The sequence below is a fragment of the Dendropsophus ebraccatus genome, chromosome 2 (assembly GCF_027789765.1).
Source record: "Dendropsophus ebraccatus isolate aDenEbr1 chromosome 2, aDenEbr1.pat, whole genome shotgun sequence".
In the NCBI taxonomy this organism is placed as follows: domain Eukaryota; kingdom Metazoa; phylum Chordata; class Amphibia; order Anura; family Hylidae; genus Dendropsophus; species Dendropsophus ebraccatus.
The window spans coordinates 14,397,214-14,415,168 of record NC_091455.1 but is presented as its reverse complement, the minus strand read 5'-3'; the positions used below and the strand labels follow the sequence as shown (position 1 = coordinate 14,415,168).

The window sequence follows — 17,955 nt, the reverse complement described above, 5'->3', positions numbered from 1 at the left end:
GGTACAGAGAGACTGCCTGTGGAAGTGTCCGGCTGCACGCAACATCCAGGACACAGGCAGCGTTTCTGTACCCCGCTGCCTGTGCCGGAGGATGTCGGGAGTGCGCGCTGCCGGGAGACATCAGCTGCTGGGGCCGCCGGATGGGTGAGTTCCTGGACTGCCCACCCCTTCTATCGCCGCTTAACTGAGTCGATCAGAAGCCCAGGAAAGTGCTGCTTATTGCACTTTCCTGGGCTTCTGATCGGCTGTCATCTGAGAAGCGATAGAAGGGGCGGGCGGAGGGGGTGGCTCAGGGCCGCTCACTATGCATATGCATAGTGAGCGGCAATAGAGGGGGCGGGCGGGACGGCTTCCTTGCGGTGCTCAGCACTGCTTGGGAGCCGTCTTCGCTTTATAGGACGCACTTAGTTTTATAAGTGCGTCTTATAAAGCTAAAAATACAGGTATGTCACAGAGGGCAGGGGCCCCCTAGAACGCAAGGGCCCCCGGGCAGCCGCCTACCCTGCCCAATGGATAAGACGGCCCTGCTAGCGGTCACTAAGACTCCGCTCCCTGGTGGGACCCAAAGCCAGTGCAGCACAGGGCGTCCACACTACATGTTACATCACCCATGAGTGTAGATATAGAGGCTGCAGGGGTAGCAGTGGCACCTTGGTGTCTATAGGGGCCTAATGGCCACATAATTGGACAACTAATGGCACATGCTAGATGAGGGGAATGATTGGGGCTCAGGAGCCTGGTTATTGGTGGTAATACCTCCTCTTACATACTTTTGGACAGTGACCTAAAAAAACTTGTGATGTTGATTTCTTCAGTCTTGCACAGAGGACCCTTACGAGTCGTTTTTGTACAGAACCATCTAATGATTTTCCATGTCGTCCTATTTAATTATTTACCCTTTTTCCTGACAAGAGAGATAGAGATCCCTGCATTGTTTGTTAGAGATGAGACACAAACTTCATTACAAATGAGATCTGCCAGATGTGCTTTTATACAGGGGAAATCAGATCTCGGGGAGGTTTGTTCTTGAATAATGCATCCTATGAATTAACCATTAGATACACTATACTTTTTTTTTTCTCTAATAAGATGTTTGTTTACCTTGTTGTATAAATTTCGTTTGGACGCGTCTTAAATTTCGGATGATCAGCAGGAATCTCTCTTTCTCTTCAGATTACGTTGTACATGCATTTACAGATAAGTGCATGATACTGAGACATGGTGACATAATGGGGAGTATATTTAAAGGGGAAACTTTAGAGAGAAAAAATCATGTTCCCAAATAACATTGACCAATTGACATGCTAGGGGATGTGGTTGTACATAAAATGCTTCCTTTATATAGGACCGCACATCTATTATACCCCAGAGCAGCACTCACTGTTCTGCTGGTGGGGTCACTGTGTTCATACATTATGTTACTTATCCTGTAGTGATCCTGAGTTACATCCTGTAGATCTTTTATTTAAAAATATAAAACATAACAACAAACCAATAATATAAATAACATAACTGTACAATATATACAAGTCCATAAAAGTCCATAAGCGTATTGGCTGGTCCAGCCTCACACTCACCAAACGCACCGCTGTATTATCCCCCACACGTGCAAACTAGATTTTCCCACAAACACCACAATAATAACACTATGAAACTTAACTTAACTAACAATAACTAACATAACTATACTGTACACTAACCCCCTGATCCGGTTGCATTCCACAAACTAAATAAATGCACAAATAAATACATAAATGAATATATACATAGAGCCCTACACCAAACACCATAACAATTATAATTTTTTTTTTTTTTTTTTTTTTTTTTTGGGCCCTGAGCTGGTCCCGCATCCCATGCCCCCAGTACATGATAACAGACGTCCATGAACCAGCCCAGGATTTTCTGTTTATACTAAAGTCCCCAGAAACCCCCTCCCCCCATATAACCCACCACCCAACCTAACACTAAAACCCAACCCCAGGTGGAGACGAAATATGCAAACTATATACACAAATAAACACACTAATAATACACACACTAATAATATACACAAACATACACAGCAAACCATAGTGGGGCTTCTCAGCCGCACACACAGCCCGAAAGCCCAAGTTCAGTACCTGCAAGCCCTATATTCCTATACAGCTAGAGCACAAAACAAAAGACTAGGGTGTTAGCATCAGCCCACCACCAGGAGAGGAGACGCAGGCTAAGGAACCTTATAGGCAAAGCCCCTCCAAAGACAAGAGGCCCTACCAGCCCCCAGCCTCTCGTACTCCAAAGAACGCACCTTCACCAGGTCACCGAGTGTGCCCCTAACCACCTCATCCACAGGGAGGATTTTACGTTGCGTCGACACTAAACACCGTGCACTCCACGTGTGGTACCTGACCACTATGCTGACTAGGAATAAAGTGCTCCGGTCCCAGCCACCAAGGTTTCTGAATGCTCCATAGGCCCATTCCGCATAGGAGAGGCGGGCCAACCTGGGCCACCCGATGGAAGCGCCCACCCTGTTGTAAACCTCTGTATTAAAGGGACAATGAAGCAGAAAATGCTCCATGCTTTCCAGCATGCCTCCACACTCCTCCCGGGGACATCCCCGATCCTCAGAGCTCCTGCACTTCAGATTGTCCCTCACATACAGTTTCCCATGGAAGCAGCGCCAAGCCAAGTCCCAAAACTTCAAGGGGATCCTGATGGAATTCAATAGGCCCAAACCAACCTCCAGATCCCGGCTTGGGCAATCCTTGAGCGCCAGCGGTTTTTGGAAATGGGATGACAGGACCCTATTGTCAAGGAATTTCCTCGACAGAGTCCTAATCTCCCACATCCCCAAACCCCACCGACGAATGACCTTCAGAACCATGGTAGCGTAAGCCGGAAGATGCCCATGTGGTGTGCGAAGATCCTTCACTTGCCCTCCTGTCTCCCATTCCTGGAAGAAAGGCCGAAACCATCCCCTACAGGAGAATACCCACGGAGGAGCCCTCTCTTTCCAGAGGTTTGCAATGTTGGTCTTAAGAAAGGTATTCACCAGGAACACCACGGGGTTGACCATACACAACCCCCCTTGTCTCCTCGTACGGTAAGTAACCTCCCTCTTGACTAGGTTCAGTCTATTCCCCCATAACAGTTGGAAGAACACACTGTAGACCCGAGTCCAGAGCGGTTCTGGCAAAATGCAAACACTGCCCAGATATATCAACAAAGGGAGCAGGAAAGTTTTGATCAGGTTAACCCTTTCCCTGAGGGTCAAAGACCAACCCTTCCACTGATCCACCTTCTGAGCGGCGATCTTAAGCCTGCTGTCCCAGTTTTGTTTGGGGTAATCCCCTTGGCCGAATTCGATGCCGAGAACTTTTGCAGACTCCTGGGGCTCTGGAAGGGTGTCCGGGAGATCAAATCCAGGATCTCCACCTCCCAGCCAGAGACTCTCACACTTATCCTGGTTGATCTTGGACCCAGATGCCTCTGAGTAGCGCTCCACCTCTGACATCACACACCGCACCTCCTCTTGCGAGGAGACGAATATGGTGACATCATCGGCGTACGCTACCACCCTCAGAGTGGAATCCGGCACCGCAGGGTCCATTGTCACCCCTGCCAACGGTCTACAATCAATCCTCCTAAGGAATGGATCAATTGCAAACACGTACAACAGTGGGCTCAAAGGGCAACCCTGACGGACACCAGACCCAACCTCAAAAGAGCGGCCAATCCAACCATTCACAAGCGGGAAACTCTCTGCCCCTGCATACAAGGTCTTAAGCCAATCAACAAACCCCCCCGGCAGGCCATATCTCAGAAGAACAGACCAGAGGTACTCGTGGTTAACCCGATCAAAGGCTTTTGCCTGATCCAAGGACAGCAAGTACCCCTTCCAGTGACCTGCCCTACCCTGCTCCACAGCCTCCCGGACACCGAGCACAGCACTAAAGGTACTGCGGCCTGGAACAGAGCAATGCTGGGCCCCCGAAAGGAGCTGGGGTGCAAACTTCACCAGCCGATTAAACAGCACTTTTGCCAGAATCTTTCTGTCCACATTGAGAAGCGCTATGGGACGCCAATTCTCAATGCGGGACGGGTCTTTACCCTTTGACAAGATGATCAAGGCTGACCTCCTCATTGACCTCGGCAGAGTGCCCGAGGAGAGACACTCATTAAATACTTCAGTCAAGAGGGGAACCAAAGTGTCCTTAAAGGTCTTATAGAACTCAGATGTTAAGCCATCTGGACCGGGTGACTTCTTGAGGGCAAGACCATCAATAGCCACCCTGACTTCCTCTTCTTGGATCATCTCTGTCAAAACGTCAAGAGAGGGGTCTACCCCTGGTTCAGGGACGGTTTCAGTCAAGAAAGCTGAGGCCCTATCCCGATCTAGATCCTTCCTCCCCAAGAGGTGCGAGTAAAAGGATCTGACGACCTCCAGGATCCCTGATCTGGACCTTTTCAGGGATCCTGTACTATCAATCAGTCCTGAGACGATTTTACTATTCACTGACATCTTGCAGTTTCTGTAAGGGTCGGGCGAGCGGTACTTCCCGTAATCCCTCTCAAAAACCAAAGATGCGTGTCTATCATACTGGCACTTCATTAGCAAGGCTTTCACTCTGGAGATATCATCACGACTACCTCCAGTCGAGACAAGACGTTCAAGTTTCTTCCTCAGGCCCTGGTACAGGCGATACCTGTCCAGACTCCTGAGGCTCGAGAGCTGGCGGAAGAATCTCGCAACCCTTTTTTTGAACATCTCCCACCACTCTGACTTACTGCTACAAAGGCCCAGCAATGGTACCTGGCTCTGAAGAAAATCCTCAAAGGACTGTCTTATTTCCGCTTCTTCCAAGAGAGATGAATTGAGCTTCCAGTAGCCTCTACCCATCCGGGGGGTCTCTGTAACATTCAGAGAAAACAAAATTAAACAGTGGTCGGAGAACTCCACCTCAACAACGGACACCGCTGAAGAGACGGCTTCCTCCTTTAAATAAAACCTGTCTATCCTGGACCTACAACTACCCCTATGATAGGTGAATCCCGCGTGGCCTGGTGTATGCCGGATGTGGACATCCACCAGGCGAGCCTCACTAGCTATACTATTAAGGGCGACGCCATCATAAGTCAGCTTGTCTCTGGAACCTCCCCTATCCTGGGGCCTCGTGACAGCATTGAAGTCCCCTCCAAAGACCACCTGCCGACTTGTAAAAAGATAGGGCTTGATCCTCATAAAGAGACACTTCCGATCCCACTTGGACTGTGGACCATAGATGTTAATAAGGCGAAGTTCTTGTCCCTTCATGAGGATATCTAGAATCAGGCACCTCCCCATTTCTAACTCAATAACCCGTCGGCATTCTACCGGTGCGGCAAAAAGTACCGCCACCCCGCTATACGGCTCGGCCGCAAGAGACCAGTAGGAGGGCCCATTCCTCCATTCCCTTCTGGCTTTAAATATAGATGACATGTCTGTAAGCCTGGTCTCCTGCAAAAAGAAAATGTCAGCATTAACATGGGCAAAATAATCATAGGCCGCAAATCTAGCCGTATCTGACTTAATGCTGGCTACATTAATGGAAGCCAGCGTCAACGGAGAGGGTGCCGCCATCATGGGTGATTGAGTTCGATGGCTTTCTTCTTCCCACCCCCCTTCTTACCCTCCTCACACTCCACGTCAGAAGAACTCTTAACCCTTTTTAGTGATACAGAAGTGTCCATATCACCAGGCTTATCAATATTACCGTCCTCGTCCCCAGACTCTGGGCCAGTCCCCTCCCCTGAGGACATAACCTCCCCAGGAGAAAAAGACTCGGCGCCCCCTGGAGGCTTTGCCGCCACCTTCATAACCTCACCCTCAGCTTCCTCCTCTAGAGAGGAAGAGATGTTGTCGAGGGCTTGGAACTGATTGGAAAGACCGATCAGAGGGGAGCAAGTCTCACCTTCCTTTGGCACCTGGTCCAGGATAGGAGAAGATCTCAAATCTCCCTTTTTTTTACTTGTACCCCGCTTACGTTTCTTCTCCTGCCATCCCTGCCCGTCATCCTCATTCGCGCTCCCACACTGGGACGACTCAGGGGTGACAGCACCTTCCTCTCTACGCAACCTCCTGACCTCCTCATTCAGTTCATCATCCCTCAGGGCCTCAGCAGCATGATTGGCCTCTGGAACAGGACCAGAGGTTCTCCCAGTAACTTGGGATTCCCCCATGGCCCTCTCCTTTTGGCGCTTATCAAGACGTCTCAGTCTCGCTGGCGTCGTCTTCTTGCTATTCCTCACTGGCCCCTCAGCTCCTCCACCTCTGCTAGTCCCCTCCCCAGCAGATTCCAGCTCATGGCCTTCACCCGCCGGGGCCAAGACCGCATTGGCAAAGGAACGAGGACAACGACTGAAAGGGTGACCTAAGTCACCACACAGGTGACACCTAATCTCCGCACAAGATGCAGCATGATGGCCTACACCCCCACACAAGGCACATTTCTGTACCGTACAGTTGGCACTGAAGTGTGTGGGGTCGCCGCACCTGTGACAGAGCTTCGGCTGACCCTGGTAGAAGATCTGGATACGATCTCTCCCGAGGAAGGCAGAAGATGGAATATGGGTAACCGTATTTCCTGAACGTCTGAGTTTTACCACAAACGTCCAGGCCCCTGACCAGATGCCAAACTCATCCCTATTTTTTTGTGGAATACCAATGACCTCACCGTACCGCCCTAACCATGTCATGATATCCACACAAGAGAGTGACTCATTACGGGTCAAGACGGTCACTCTCTTGACTTCATTTTGGCGAGACAATGCCTGCACGGCAAAATCCCGCCAGCCGGGCTCGTTCTTTATCAATTCATAGTTCGACCAGAAAAGCTCAAGCCCCTCCGGCCGAACAAAACTGACATCGAACTCAGGTGTACCATGAGGATGTATCAAAGCATAGATGTCAGTTGCCTTGAAGCTCATCTTCAGCAGAAGCTCAACCACCTTGGTCCTTGAAGGACATGTATCACTGCCCCGCCACCGAAGACGAACCACATTCCTACGGAAACCACCCTGCCCGGCTGTTGGAAGGGAAGTGGCTTCCCCTCCTCTTTGTTCTCGGAAGGCAGCAAGGCCATGCCTTTCTATCCAGTAGGATAGATCAACCTCTCTTCCCTCTACATTGATCGATCTTTCCCCCTTCTTAAGAGCCTCCAGGAAACGCCGTCGCAACATGCCGTCCCCAGAGCCTGGAGACGAGGAGGGCATTCTACCTCCCCCAGCAGCAGCGGCCCCCGCATAACTTCTCCTAGGGGCCGTCACTGCTGGGGGTGCAACCGGACCAGTCCCTGCCCCTACACCACCATCACCACCTCCCCCAATAACATTGTCTCTAGTAACTTCCCCAATCCCCCCCATAACATCACCACCACCCCCAATAACAGCATCACCACCTTCAATGACATTGTCCCCAGTAACATTACCACTACCTGCAATAACATTTTCCGCGATCACATCATTCCCAACCCCAATAACATCACCACCCCCCATAACAACATCACTACCACCCCCAATAACACTGCCCCTGGTCACCCCACACTCCATCACTTCATCATTCATACACCCCGCACCCCCATCCCCTCCCTCATTTACACTGGCTGGACCAGCAGCAGATGCAGCACAGGATGATAATGATTCTTTTGTTTTTGCTATCCTTTTTGCCTCAGCATCCCGGGGCACTAGAGCTGGGACAGCCTCCGCTGGCCCTTTAAGGGACCGGACAGCTTGCTTGCCCGGTCTAGAGGCCATCCCAACTCTGTTCTTTTTAGTGCCCTCCGCCTCATCAGCAGTGTCTTTAGCATTGTCCAAGTGCCGCTGATCAGCGGGATCAGTGGCACCAATACAAAACAAAATTTTTCTTTTTGCAGTTTTTATTTGGCCAGTCTTGTTGGGAGCGTCTGGAGCCACCACAACTACCTCCGGCACTGGGTCACCCCCCCCTCCCACAGGGGAGCGAACTACAGCACCGGAGTCTGCCTTTTTGCCCACCGCTGGGCCACCCTCACTGTCCGGCCGTTTAGCCGATGCCTTCTCTGCTCCATCCCTGTTACTGCAAACAAGGCTGGAGCTCAGCGCCCTTTTAGTATCTGTATTCTCCCCGCACCTTTGCACCGAGTCCACTACAGAACACGGGCTGGGCTGGGTAACGGGGCTCGCACAATGAACCGACCCTGCGGCCGGCTCAGGGGTCTCAGGGAGGGGGGTGTAGATGTAACTCACCACTTCTTGCTGCTTTGCCTTGGTCTTTCCCTTCTTGCCCCCAGGTGCCTCCTCTGGGAGTTCATCTCCAAACACAAAGTTCTGAGGGCACAATGGGGACTCGATCATCCTAATCTGGGCCATGAGCGCCCCTCCCTGGCCACTGCTGTCACTGTCCTCCCCTGAGTCGGCAGGTGTCACCACTGGCTGCTGTGCAGGGGGCCCACTGTACGGAGCCTGCTGGTGTTGCTGCAGGCTGCCAGGTGGGTCTGGCTGTTGGTCTTCATCCATCTCATCGTTGTTGTCGTCATCATCATCATCATCATCATCCACCTGGCTTTCAGGTTGCAGCCCCATCAACCTTCTTTCTCTGTTATCAGCCATCTCCCGGAAACGGTCATCATTTATAAGTTTTTCTTTAAATCCACCACTCATCTCCCGTATCTCCGCCTTCCTCTCCTCCAAATCTTTTATTTCCATTTCAAGTCTCTTTACCTCCGCCTGGATCTCAGACTTCTTTTTCTTTGTAGCCTGGTTAGCCCTGGCACGGGCGTAGCGCAGTTCCTCCCGGAGCCTCCTCAGAGACTTGCTGGCTTCTTCATACTCACGGAGGTGGCTCATGACCCGGGAGCCATAGGTGGAGAGAGACTCCCGGGCCCTCTGCACTCCCCAGCCTTCCTCACCGAGGTCGGCTTCACCCCCGTGAGCACTCAGCTTTCTCCCAGAAGTACCTGGCTTTCTGCTGGTGGCACTCTGCTTTCCTGAGGTAGATTCTTCCTTTTTGGAAACCTTTCGGCTTCTTCGGTTGTCCACAGCCTCAGTGGGGAGAGTAGGAATGGAGTTACTGCGACTCCTGGTGGAACGACTCATCCCCGAATCCTCAGGTGTACAGGCCGCTTGCTGGCTTCTCCTGCTCCCCGGCGGCCTACCTCGGGAAACAGAAGCCTGGACCTCGCCTCTCTCGCTCATGCCTGGAAACCTGCTCCCCCCCTGGGGAGGAGAGAGCAGGCCCAGGGGCAGATCTTCCTTGCTTGGAGCTCAGGAGCAGCAGACACGCACAGCCTCTCAGAGCAGGACCACACCCAAAACTAATTGGAGCTGCAATCACCACTCCAGAGCTGCACTCACTATTCTGCTGGTGGGGTCACTGTGTACATACATTACATTACTGATCCTGTACTGATCCTGAGTTACATCCATTCTTTCTATTAGAAAAATATAAAACTTAACAAGTATAACTACATAAACATAAACGCGGCTCCATCAGCCAGAACAAAAACAAATACAAAGCTTTCTGCTTACAACAAAAACATCAAATCAATAAATTCTGAAATAATAATCATATTTTCCATGAGGAAATCATCCCTCACACCTGCCTCACCCGGCCAGTCCAGCTTCATAATAAGAAAGTACCCCCCCACCCCAACTTATCCTTACTACTACCATTATAACCCCCACCACCGCTACTACCTAGCCCACACTCACACCTCACCGCACACAGAAATAATATAGTAAAGACCAAAACCAAAAATCTATAACATGCTCTGAGCCATTCTTGGCTCTAACTTAACATAGTCTGGACTTTTTTTTAATACACACACACACACCCCTTACCCTGCAAACTCAACACACAAAGCCTCCCCCCCCCCCATACACACACACACCAGCATTATTCACCCACCAAGCCCCCCCCACTTCCACATACACAAACTCCCATCCAACAACACACACACACACAATACAATTTTAACAGTTATGAAAATATCCCAATATCTTAAGAATACGAGGTCCGGCTGCCTTATAAGACACAAATAATGATAACGCAATTTGTATAATAATAATGCAAATCATAATAAAATGATAATAATGAAAATCATAAAATTACAGCAACCATATCACACATAAACCTATCTACTACACTTACTATAAGCCCCATTTTCCACACCCCAAATCTGGACATGAGTCTGTGTCCATGAGTTCAGTTCTTGTCCCTCAGTGACCCATGCCAGAACCCCACGTACCCATCAAGGGAAAAACACACAAACCCCCCCCCCCATCACCCACCAAACCTATCCTATACCCAGAACTTATACAATAACTATATACTATATACTATATTGTCAATAAGGCTTATCCAGCCCTCAACTTACCAAACTACAGTACCTTAAAATAAGGTACACACCATACCAATATTCCATATCAGCAACACATTATGACATAACAGGAAGGCTCAAGAGTTCAGTAGCCTTTAAGCCCTTTACTGTTTATAACTTTATAGAAAACAAAAAGCTAACGTGTCATGCTTAGCCCCCCACCGGGATCGGAGGATAACAGACCGGGTACCATAATAGTTTATAACCTATCCATTACTATTCACCCTACCCTCTTCCTACTACTATCCCTAAATATTAATCTAACCCTCCACTCTCCCTACCTCTGTCCCTACCTACTCTGTCCCTAACCAAAATTATGGTACCTCACCCAGTGGGCTCAGTACCTAGGGCACAGCAAAGTAAAAACCTCTCCACAGGAGAGAAGCCCTACTTGTACCCAGCCTGCCATACTCCAAAGACCTGATCTTCCCAAGGTCACCTGTGATGTTACTACAGACCTCCACCTCGGAGAGATACTAGACACTGTGCATTCCACATGTGGTACCTAACTACTACGGTGACAAAAAATAACGTGCAGCGATCTCGGCCACCCAGGTTCCTGAATACTCCATGGGCCCACTCCAGAGTTTAGGCTGGCTAACTTACTCCAACCTATGGAGGCGCCCACCCTGGTATAAACCCCTATATTGAAAGCACAAAATTACAATGAAGCAGAAAATTATCCATGCTCTCTAGTGTATTCCCACACTCCTCTTGAGGACATCCCCGATCACCAGAGCTCCGGCACTTCAAATTGTCCCTCACATATAGCTTCCCTTGGAAGCAGCGCCAGGCCAAGTCCCAAAACTTCTGGGGGATCCTCTTTGGGTTCAATAGACTTAACCCAACCCTCAGATCCTGGCCTGGGCAATCCCTGAGCGCCAGAGGCTTCTGGAAATGGTCCAGCAGAACCCTTTGGTCAAGCAATTTTCTTGACCGAGTCCTGATCTCCCACATTCCCAGACCCCACCGACCTATTGACTTTAGAGTCGGGGTAGCATAAGCCGGAAGAAATCCATGTGGTGTACGAAGGTCCTTCACTCGCCCTCCTGTCTCCCATTCCTGGAAGAAAGGCCGAAACCATTCCCTGCAGGAGAGTACCCACGGAGGAGCCCTCTCTTTCCAGAGGTTTGTGATGTTAGCTTTCAAGAAGGTGTTCACTAAGAACACCACAGGGTTCACCATAGACAAATCCCCAAGTCTCCTTGTGCGGTACGTAACCTCTCTCTTAACCAGGTTCAGCCTGTTCCCCCATAACAGCTGGAAGAACAGACTGTAGATCCTAGTATAGGAAGCCTCTGGCAAGATACATACACTGCCCAGGTAGATGAACAAAGGGAGCAGGTACAATTTGATCAGGTGTACTCTTTCCCTTAAGGTTAAAGACCAACCTTTCCACTGGTCCACCTTCTGAGTGGCATCCTAGAGCCTACCATCCCAGTTTTTAGTGGGGTTATCACCCTGGCCAAATGTGATGCCCAATACTTTTGCTGCCTCTCGGGGCTCGGGAAGGGTGTCCGGGAGACCAAAACTAGGATCTCCCCCTCCCAGCCAGAGACTCTCACACTTGTCCTGCTTGATCTTGCACCTGGACGCCCCCGAGTAGCGATCCACTTCAAACATCACCATATCTGTACCCCCCTCTTGAGGATACAAAAACAGTGACATCATCAGCGTACGCCACCACTCTCAAGGTGACTTCTGGCTCCTCCAGGCTCATCCCGACCCCTGCCAATGGTTCACAATCAATCCTCTTGATAAAGGGGTCAATCGTGAACAAAGGACAGCCCTGGCGAACACCAGACCGAACCTCAAAAGAGTGGTCAGACCAACCGTTCACCAGCGGGAAACTCTCTGCCCCTGCAAACAAGATCTTAAGCATATTAAAGTTATCTGGTAGGCCAGATATCAGAAGGACAGACCAGAGGTACTCGTGGTTCACCCGATCAAATGCTTTGGCATGATCCAGGGACAGCAAGTACCCCTTCCAAAGACCTGCACTACTCCGCTCCACTGCCTCCCTGAGACTAAGGACAGCACTTAAGGTGCTTCGGCCTGTAACAGAGCAGTGTTGAGCCCCGGAAAGGAGCTGGGGTGCAAACTTGGGTCTCCAATTCTCAATACGGCTTGAATCTTTACCTTTTGACAGAAGAATCAGGGCTGACCTCCCCATTGACCTCGGCAGAGTGCCCGAGGAGAGACATTCATTGAAGACCTTGGTCAAGAGGGGAACCTATAGGTCCCTTAAGGTCTTATACCACTCAGATGTTAAGCCATCCGGACCTGGCGATTCTTCAGGGCAAACCCTTCAATCGCCAGTCTAACTTCCTCTTCCCTGATCTCTTCTGCCAAAACATCAAGAGAGGGGTCTACCCCTGGCTCAGGAATGGTTTTAGCCAGGAAACCTGACATCACATCTCGATCTAGATCCTTCCTCCCCAAGAGGTGTAAGTAAAAGGATCTGACGACCTCCAGCATCCCTGATCTGGACCGGTTCAGAGATCTATCAACCAGTACTATCAACCAGTCCAGTCACAAACTTACTACTCACTGACATCTTACAGTTTCTGTAGGGGTCGGGTGAGCGGTACCTCCCAAAATCCCTCTCAAAAACCAATGATGCATGCTTATCATACTGACACCTCATGAGCAAGGCTTTCACTCTGGAGATCTCCTCTCTAATACCTCCAGTCGAGATGAGATGCTCGAGTTTTCCTCCCCTGATACACACGATACCTATTCAGGGACCTGAGGCTTGAGAGCTGGCGGAAGAACCTCGCCACCCGCTTCTTGCATATCTCCCACCACTCTGACTTACTACTACATAGGCCCAGTAGAGGTACCTGACTCTGAAGAAAATCCTCAAAGGATTGTCTTACCACTGCTTCTTCCAGGAGGGACGAATTCAGCCTCCAGTAGCCTCTACCCATCCGGGGGGTCTCTGAAACATTCAGGGAAAACAAAATTAGACAGTGATAGGAGAACTCCACCTCAACCACGGACACTGCGGAAGAGATGGCTCCTCCTTTAAATAAAACCTGTCTAATCTAGACCTGCAGCTACCTCGACGATAGGTGAAACCCGTGTGGCCCGAGGGGCTCCGGATGTGGGCATCCTCTAGGCGAGCTTCCCTAACTATGCTAATCAGCGCCATGCTATCATAAGCCAGCTTGTCTTTGGCGCCTCTCCTGTCCTGAGACCTTGTGATAGTGTTGAAGTCTTCACCAAAGATCACCTGCCGACTCGTAAAAAGAAAGGGCTTAATCCTCATGAAGGGGCTTTTACGGTCCTACTCAGTTTGTGGGGCATAGATGTTAATGAGCTCTTGCCCCTTCATGAGGACATCCAGGATCAGGCACCTCCCCGTTTCTAATTCAATAACCCATCTGCATTCTCCAGGAGTGGTAAAAAGGACCGCAGCCCCCACTATATGGCTCAGCCGCAAGTGTGAAGGCCCATGCCTCCACTCTCACTTAGCTTTTACTAGTAAGGCTTCATCTGTCAATCTGGTCTCCGGCAAAAACAAAATGTCGGAGTTAATACGACCTAGAAAATCAAAGGCCGCAAATCTAGCCATATCAGACTTAATGCTGGCACAGGTAATGGATGCCAGCATCAATGGGGTGAGTGCCACCATCCTGAGTGATTGAGTTAAACAGCCTTATGTATTTACTTTTTCCCTTTCTTCTCGGTGTCCCCTGGAAGCTCCTTCACCTTCAACTCCAAACCCCCTTCTCCAAGGCGTGGTACCTATTGGATAGAAAAATCAGAGGGGGATTAGTCGGGTCTTCCTTAGACACATGGCCCGTAATACCAGAGAAGGATTTAGAGGAAGCACCAGACTTCCCTTGACCCTGCTTCCTTTTGCCATACTTAGGTCTTTCATCTTGCCATTTTCCACCATCCTCATCCAAACTTTCATATTGGGAGGAACTTGAGGAAATGGCCCTCTTGGCTTCTTCCTTTCGAAGTCTCCTCATCTCTTCATCTAACTCGGCATCCCCCAGAGCCTCATCTGTTCTCTCTGAGCCTGCGCCAGGAGCAGGACCACTGACTACTCCTGCCACCAGGGAACTTCCAAGGTCCCTGCTCCTTCTGCGCTTCTCCTCTCATTTGAGCTTAGAGGGGGTCTTGTTTTGTTTTGTACTTCACTGGCCCTGGTGCCCCTTCTCCTCTGCTGTTCCCTCCCCAGATGAGGCAATATCAAGTCTGCCACCGCTTGGGGGGCAGCCGGACCACTCCCACCCCCCACAGAAACATAAGTAGCAGCATCATAACCATCAGTAGACACAACATTAGAAGTGATCTCCTCCTGCCTAGCTATACTGAACTGACCCGGGTTTAATCTGGCTGGCTTAAGTATATTTCTGCTGCTGCTGGCTATCACGCTGGCATCCCTGGCATCCTCGGGCTCATGGGACTTTGTAGCAGTCCTCCCTTTGAGCTACTGTACTTTGTCACTGTGTTTGCCCTCAGCCTCAGCCAATACACCTGCTTCTATTTCTTTAACAGCCAGCAGCATTGCTAGGTTGGTATCATTTGCACTTTTGTCAAGTCCATGCACCTGCCGAGGTGTTTTCTTGTGACAGTGAAACACCAACAGTTTTTACTTTATCTTTAGCTCTGCCCCCAACAGCCTCACCACAGTGCCATAACTGAGCAGGGCCAGATACTGCGAATGTAGCTGCCGAGAACGTCGCACCAGCCGCCTGGACACTCCCCTCTCTGCCTGCAGTGGAGCATCTCTCAGCGCCAGACCCGCTATGGGAGCCTCTTTCTCCCTTGTCTCCACTGCTGCCCGGCCGCCCGAGCTCCACGCCAGCCCTTGGTTCCTGGGCACTCCTCCCCTCACCTGCAGAGGAGTGCCATACACCACCAAAGCCCCCTGGTTGGAGGCATGCCACCTTGTCTGCAACATTGTCCGGCCCATCTGCCGTATCTGCGCTCGCACCAGCCTCATTACCTTGACAAGTGGGGCTGGCGCTCTCCGCCATCTTTACAGTTTTCTTCCCGGTGTTCTGGCCCTGCTCCACATTTGTAGAAGCAGGGACTGGCAGACCACCGGGGGCTGCTCCCTGAACTGACTTTGCATCCGGCTCAGAGGGCGCAAAAGGAACATAAACAAGATTTACTTGATGTGATGTTTTTTGGGGTCTTTTTCTCTTTGCAACTTTGTCTTCTCCCAAGTCCTCTCCAAAACTGAAATTATGCAGGTGCACCAGGGACTCCATGCTGACACTTTGGGCCATCAGTGCACCTCCGCCATCCCCCTCTTCACCAGCCTTTTCATCGGATAATGGTAACGCCCCCTGTGCTGCAGGAATGCTGGCTTGGGACGTGTTCACACTCTGCACACTCGGTATTGGCTGTGATTCAGCTTCCACAGCTTCTCCACTTGCTGCCACAGAGACCTCAGCTGATTTAGCTTCCAAGTCTTGCTCATCATCATCATCACTACTGCCCTCACAATCAGCAATCACTCTCACCCTCCTCTTTCTTTGGGGACTTCATTTTGGCAAATCTGTCCTCATTCAGCAGCTTCTCCCTGAAGACATCGCTGCCCTCCAGGATGGTCATCCTCTGCAGCTCCAGCTCTCTCATCTCCTGCTGCAGAGACTTCACCTTAGCTGTAAGTCCAGGCTTCTGTTTTTTGGGGGCTGAGCTGGCTCTGTGTTTTGCAAACTTCAGGTCTTCTCTTAACCCCTTCAGTCTCTTTCCCAGCTGCTCATACTCTGCAAGCTTTGCTGAGATCCTGGAACCATAGGTGGCTGCAGACTCCCTGGGCCCCCTGAGACCCCACTGCTCCACCACCTGACCCTCCTGGGAGCCCCTCCGTGCAGCTGCACTATAACCCCGTCTTCCGCTCACCTTGCTTGCAGGCTTTGCTTCCACATTGGGAGCCTTGCGGCTTCCACCCTTTGCTAGAAAGGCTGGGTCCACATTGCTGTGAACCCTACTAGATCTTCTTACCCCTCCAGCAGGAGCGCTGGCCGGTAGCACACACACGCACCTCTCCCAGGAAGCTGCCACCTTCCTAGGGAAGCAGGTGGAAAATCAGCCTCTTTCCTCCTGCAAGTTTGGATGTGTGGAGCTCAGGAGCAAACACAGACACACCCTGTAACAACACCCTCCAGAGCTGTACTCAGTATTCTTCTGGTGGGGTCACTGCGTATATACATTACATTACTGATCCTGAGTTACATCCTGTATTATACTCCAGGGCTGTAATCACTGTTCTGCTAGTGAGGTCACTGTGTACATACATTACTGATCCTGTACTGATCCTGAGTTACATACTGCATTATACTCCAGAGCTGCACTCACTATTCTGCTGGTGGGGTAACTGTGTACATACATTACATTACTGATCCTGAGTTACATCTTGTATTATACTCCAGAGCTGCACTCACTATTCTGCTGGTGGGGTCACTGTGTACATTACATTACTGAACCACACACTGTACAGCTTTACACCAGAGAGCTTGATCTCTAAGGGGTTAAAACTGTTACTTTTCCAGAACCAGATGATATTGATACTTTTTATCTAAAACTCTGGAGTCTGCAACATATCAATAATTTATTTATGAATAGGAATCTACAGTAAAGTTTATCTTGACAAGTTTTCCTGTGCTCGGTGTCAGAGTTGTGCAGCGAAGATGAAGAGGATAAAACATCCGTACACTACGCCTGTCAGGAGCTACACGCTATCTGATGACATTTTACACCAGCACTTTCTGTTACATTGTGTCGTCTGACACGGCGGTGATACATGAGACCAGGCAGGGAGGTGAACGCTGTGATCGCTGGGCAAATTACTGATTACAAATACAGAGATTGAATACTGCTTCGATGCAGCAGAGTTGAGTTTCTCCTTTGATGATTCCTTGGCTTTTTAGTCATATCTATATGTAATGGTTAAAGCAGGGAGTTGAAAATTTAGTCCCAGAAGGGTCTCTTGTGAGCAAGCCCCCCATGGCGTAAGTCCCCCAAATGGGTAGGGGGATATGGTTCCTTAATAGGTAGGTCTTTTCATCAGTAAGGTGTACCCCTAGTTTGGCTCATGTAAGTAGGTCATTCACCCATTAGGTAGGTTTCACTCCCTCACTGTTTATAGTCATGTCCAGAATGGACAGTAGGTAGGTCCCCACCTCACTATTTATGTTCATGTCCAGGAAAGGCTCTAGGTAGTTCCCAAATAGAATAAGTAGCCCCCCATTACATAGGTCTTCCCAATAGGTAGGCAGATATGGCTTCTTATGAGAAAGTCCTCTTATCAGAAAGGTCGTCCTCTCTAATAAGTAGATCAGCCACAGATCAGTTACTCGTTTAAAAGATAATAGGTTCCCTGTGGTGTCCCACCACTGGTGTAGTTCTATGCACCATAGTAAGTCTTTCTTTCAGGTTAACAAAGTGGGTAGATGTAGTACCTTATTTTCCCAACGAGGTGTCACCACTGTTTTTGTCTTTTATGCACTCTGTAGAGTGTAGGGTTAACTGTGTTGTACCATGTATTTCTATGCTGACTAGTCACAGGTGCTCTTCCTTCTTATCCTATACTATCCTTCTCTTTCACCCA

General features: G+C 49.9%; 1 protein-coding gene across 1 annotated transcript; it reads right to left on the bottom strand.

The window, feature by feature from the left end:
• Positions 1-4,745: 4,745 nt before the first annotated feature.
• LOC138782983 (uncharacterized protein DDB_G0287625-like) lies at positions 4,746-9,304 on the bottom strand. The gene is made up of 2 exons (XM_069957065.1): positions 8,248-9,304; positions 4,746-4,896 (listed from the first exon to the last, which is right to left on the bottom strand). Exons 1-2 carry the CDS (start codon positions 9,193-9,195, stop codon positions 4,831-4,833), a joined length of 1,014 nt encoding a protein of 337 aa, XP_069813166.1. The 5' UTR covers positions 9,196-9,304; the 3' UTR covers positions 4,746-4,830.
• Between the last annotated feature and the right edge of the window lie 8,651 nt (positions 9,305-17,955).

Excerpts from the sequence above, each read along its gene's own strand:
- LOC138782983 (XM_069957065.1), bottom strand. The coding sequence starts at position 9,195 with ATGAGCGAGAGAGGCGAGGTCCAGGCTTCTGTTTCCCGAGGTAGGCCG. Across the intron at positions 4,897-8,247 it reads AGGCAAAGCAGCAAGAAGTG|AGACCCCCCGGATGGGTAGA; the intron begins GTGAGTTACATC and ends TGAATGTTACAG.